At 37.6% G+C, this 4344-nt stretch overlaps 1 protein-coding gene across 2 annotated transcripts in view; it reads left to right on the forward strand.

Annotated features, from left to right (window-relative positions):
- gon4lb (gon-4 like b) overlaps positions 1-4344 on the forward strand; it is a 37828-nt gene that overhangs the window by 12996 nt on the left and 20488 nt on the right. For both annotated transcript variants that reach the window (XM_014024577.1, XM_014024578.1), the window contains exons 11-13: positions 1513-1614; positions 1752-1792; positions 1918-2006. In XM_014024577.1, the coding sequence (XP_013880031.1) occupies positions 1513-1614; positions 1752-1792; positions 1918-2006 (232 nt within the window). The remainder of the gene's footprint in view (positions 1-1512; positions 1615-1751; positions 1793-1917; positions 2007-4344) is intronic.

A 4344-nucleotide genomic window follows, 5' to 3' on the forward strand; every position in this document is an offset into this window, starting at 1 on the left:
GATTATGTATTTATTTATTTATTTATTTATTTATTTATTTATTTATTTGTTTATTTATTTATTTATTTGTGTATGTAATTTTTGGAGCTGTCAGCTGATCTTCAGACGTTTCCTATTAAAAAACTAAGTTCCCATTGGTCAATCAGAGTGATCATGGTTATTGAGTTAAAATATTTAACAACTAATGTGAAGTTATTTTTTTAACAAATCGTGTTTTTAACCATCTGATTCCAGGTTTTTGCTCTTGATGCCAGCCTACAGTTCAGCTTTTCTGTTTGCTGACAGATGAAACTAAACTGATGCCCTGTTAAACTCACTATTGTCTGTTTTTTCTTTTCCATTTACTGGGGGGGGGCACACAGATGACAGCTCACAGGACAGGAGGAGGGGAGAACTTATTTCTAGCTGCAGAGCAGGTTGGAAGATGGTTATTTGATGTTAATTAATGTTTTTAACGTCCTGCAGGCTCTGAAATGCAAAATAAAAATGAACCTGAGTTTTTAAAGAGGTCAGAAGCACGATTTGAACACTTCTTTAGTTCATTACACACATGCCACGGTGGCAGGTGTGTTGTTCAAATCTACTCACCACTTCATAATTTTACCCACATTTGGCCCATGATGGGTACTAATTTCTACCCCTGGTCCCTGAGCAGGACCCAGAACCCCTCATTGCCTCTGCCATCTGTGCCCCATCAGTCTGAATGAGATCCAAAGCTCCAGTAAGACTCTACAGGATTTATTTAGATTATCTTTGTAGGATCTATGTAAGTATAGTTCATTCATTCTGTCTGGAAAACTTGAAGAACTATCATCTTAATATGATAGAGGGGTCTGAGTACCCTGTGATCCTTGGGCTTGGAGGAGTGGACAGACTAAGAACTATTTAAAGACCTTGATGAAAGAGGACCACACAAACCACTACCTCACTCAGAATAATAATAAAAAAACCAGTAGGACAACCTCCTGGAGCCTGACTGAGTGCCTGGTGGTAGCCTTGGTTCCAGTGGCTCAGGACGATGGAGGTCAGGTGCTGTGGGAGTCAGCTAACAGGCATTGACCAGGCTCTGGGCATGCTGAAGTCTCTGATTAAAACTGGTTTTACAGATTTACAGTGTCACTTCACCGGTGACTATAGACCCGGGTCCAGCAGTAACTCTTAGAAATAGTTGAACTTGCCTCCACTCAAACCTAATGTACAGAGTCCCTGTCCACTGTAGACTGTGCATGTAAACCTGACAGCCCTGAGCCTCACAACACAAGGATTAGATCTCAGAGGCCTCCTAAGTGTGGAGCTCTGCCCAAAGGATCTGTAACCTAGACTCACATTGGGTTGGTTCATCTTTCTGAATGTTGTTCATCTATCTGTAAAATTCACAAGAATGTATCATTTAAAGAGCTACATGGCTGAATGTTAGCGCTGGTGCCTCACAGCTAGAAGGTCCTGGGAGTGTATGTGTTTGTGTGTCTCTGAGCTGACAAACATCTCTTGTTTTGGCTGTTCCTTCATCAGATGAAGGTGATGATGATGATGACCCTGAATACAATTTCCTGGAAGATCTGGATGAACCAGACCTGGAGGACTACAGGACGGACCGGGCCGTGCAGATCACCAGTAGGTGGCACTGTCTGTTTAGAGGGGGGAGCCTCCTCCTCCTCCTCCTCCTCCTCCTTCTTCTTCTTCTTCTTCTTCTTCTTCTTCTTCTTGTTTGTTGAGTTCTGAGTCTGAACTCAATTTGTTTTCTTATTTAGAAAAGGAAGTCAATGGACTTCTAGAGGAATTGTTTGAAACGGTAAGTTTATTTCTTTGACTGTAATGAAACGTACAACTTTGTAATTAAAACCAACAAATGTGATGTTTTAGTAAAGTCTTGTTCCTCCTGAACCTAAATAAAGAGTTTGACCTGTGTTCATGCAGCTCCAGGAAGATCATGTTCCAGCTGAAGATGAGGACCTAGAGACTTCTTCAGTGACTCTTCCTAAGTTTAATGTTCCTCAGGCTTTATGGTAACACTTCTGTTTTAACATCGTGAGGACATTTTTAGAGATACACCAGTTACCTCCTCAAAACCAGCAAAAACTCACATTCAGCTTCATTGACCATAACAGGTGATGGGACAGCCAGAAGGGACCTATGAAATCTTTTTTTCCCATATATTCATTCTAATTGTAGTTATTAACCTAAAAAGTATGCAAACATAAAGTGACTGAAATATAATACAACATAACCTAACATAACATAACATAACATAACATGACATAACATATTGGCTGTGGTTCAGCAGTGCATTCAGTTGTTTTGCTTTGTTAGTAAATTTGGTGATTCAGTCTGTTTTCTGCTTTGAGGGTATTTTAGGGTCTTAAGACTCAAAATTCAACCTGTTATAAAAACAGATGGTGCAACAACGTAGTAATAGGGTTTTATTTCAGTTATTTTCTCTACTTGATTTGAAAAACATTTATGACTGATTACAACAATGGTATTCTTTTATTTTTTTATTGTTTCTTAATGTCATCTGTCTTTTATTTTGTTAATCTGTAATTCCTGCTAATGATTGGTTGGTCACTTCTACTGTCAGTCTGTGTTAGGGCTGGGCAGTATGACCTCAGATTCATATCAGGGTATAAACTGAATCTCTTCACAGTAACAGTATTTATCACTGTAGAAAATGATCATAAAAAACAAAGATAATGTCATTTTTAAAGCATTTATTTAGCAGAAAACTGTAATCATAATCAAAGCCAGTATTTTTGCTGCAATACAAATGAACACAACAGAAGAACAAAAGAAGGTTTTATATATATTTTAAAACTGTTTCAAGAACAGACAAAAACATTTCTCAAATTTCCAACATGAAAATAAAGTGGATGTTTTAACCAGAACATCAAGTAAAATTAGTCATTTAGACTTAAAAACATTTTAAATGATTTAAAATGTTACAGTGTGACAGGACCTTCAGCTACACAGAGTCCTGTCATAAAACTATTTCACATAACTGGAATATAAGTGTGGTGAAGCCAAATAAATGTAACATCTGCCTGCCATACAATGAGCTTCTGCTCTCATCTTCATCATCTTCATCATCAGAGCAGAACTGTTACATTAACAAGATGATTTATGACTGAACAAACGTCCACATCTTTTATCATCTCTCTGGGGAACAACACATAAAAACAAGTTTTTCTCAGACAACTTGTGTGTAAAAACTAGAGTTGTTAAAGTTTCACTGTGTGTGACGTGCAGCAGGAGGAGGGAGGAAATCATCCTGTGACACAACGTAACTTTTCTACAGCAGCAGGGAAATGTTGAGGATTTATTCTCTACGTGTTTTAAAACTCTAATTTCTACATTATGTTTCAAACTGGTCCTGCTCAGGTGTGTCTGCACTCACAGCCCTGTTCACACAGGTGTGATGATGTCACTGATGACAGGACAGGACAGGGTACAGTTCTACCATCTACCACATACACCACACAGCCCTAGTCTGTAGTTAATGAGTCCTATGATCAGTCTGTTGGTTGGTTATACAGTAATTAATGCTCATAACAGTCAATCGATTGGCCTACAGCTGATCAGTTCTATGTATGATTGATTGATCCTACTTCAATCAATCAGCACTTCAAATGACTGCAAAATGTATAGTTTTAAATTCATTATTGAATAGACCCCCCCCCCCACACACACACACACACACTAACCTTGTCACCTTTTTCCTCCCTTCTGAGTTTGCAGCTATGATGATTAACTGCTCTTACAGTCAGTCAGTTAGTTAGTCCTGCAGTCGATCGGTTGATCTGCTGTTAGATGATCCTCCTGTTGGGACGGTGCAGCAAAGAAGTGCTGTGACTGTTTGGGTTGGGAGGAAGAGAATTTGCCTCTGCTGCTTCTTCTGATAACCAGACATTACAAAAGAAGAATCAAACTAAGAGGAAACATCCTGTTGTCATCTTTGTCTAGTTTTAGACCACGTGCTTCTAGCAGACGTAACTGTAACGTAAATAACTGTAACATAGACTTTAGCTAGTTGAAAAATTATGACTTCAATAAAGTAATAAAGTATATGTATTATTTCTTACTGTCATAAATAAAAATAATAAATATTTACCAGTCAACAGTTAGAAAATATTCTCTGTTAACCTGGTTTTAGGATGAAACATTTCTCTATTAATTAACCATCTTCTCTACAGGTCAGGTTCCTCTAACAGAAACCTAAAAATACTCACATTTATAATATTATTTTACACTCTGTAGGTCTAAATATACACTCTGTAGGTCTAAATATTAATCAGACATTTATAATATTATTTTACACTCTGTAGGTCTAAATATTAATCAGACATTTAT

The sequence above is a fragment of the Austrofundulus limnaeus genome, unplaced genomic scaffold (assembly GCF_001266775.1).
Source record: "Austrofundulus limnaeus strain Quisiro unplaced genomic scaffold, Austrofundulus_limnaeus-1.0 Scaffold428, whole genome shotgun sequence".
Classification (NCBI taxonomy): Eukaryota; Metazoa; Chordata; class Actinopteri; order Cyprinodontiformes; family Rivulidae; genus Austrofundulus; species Austrofundulus limnaeus.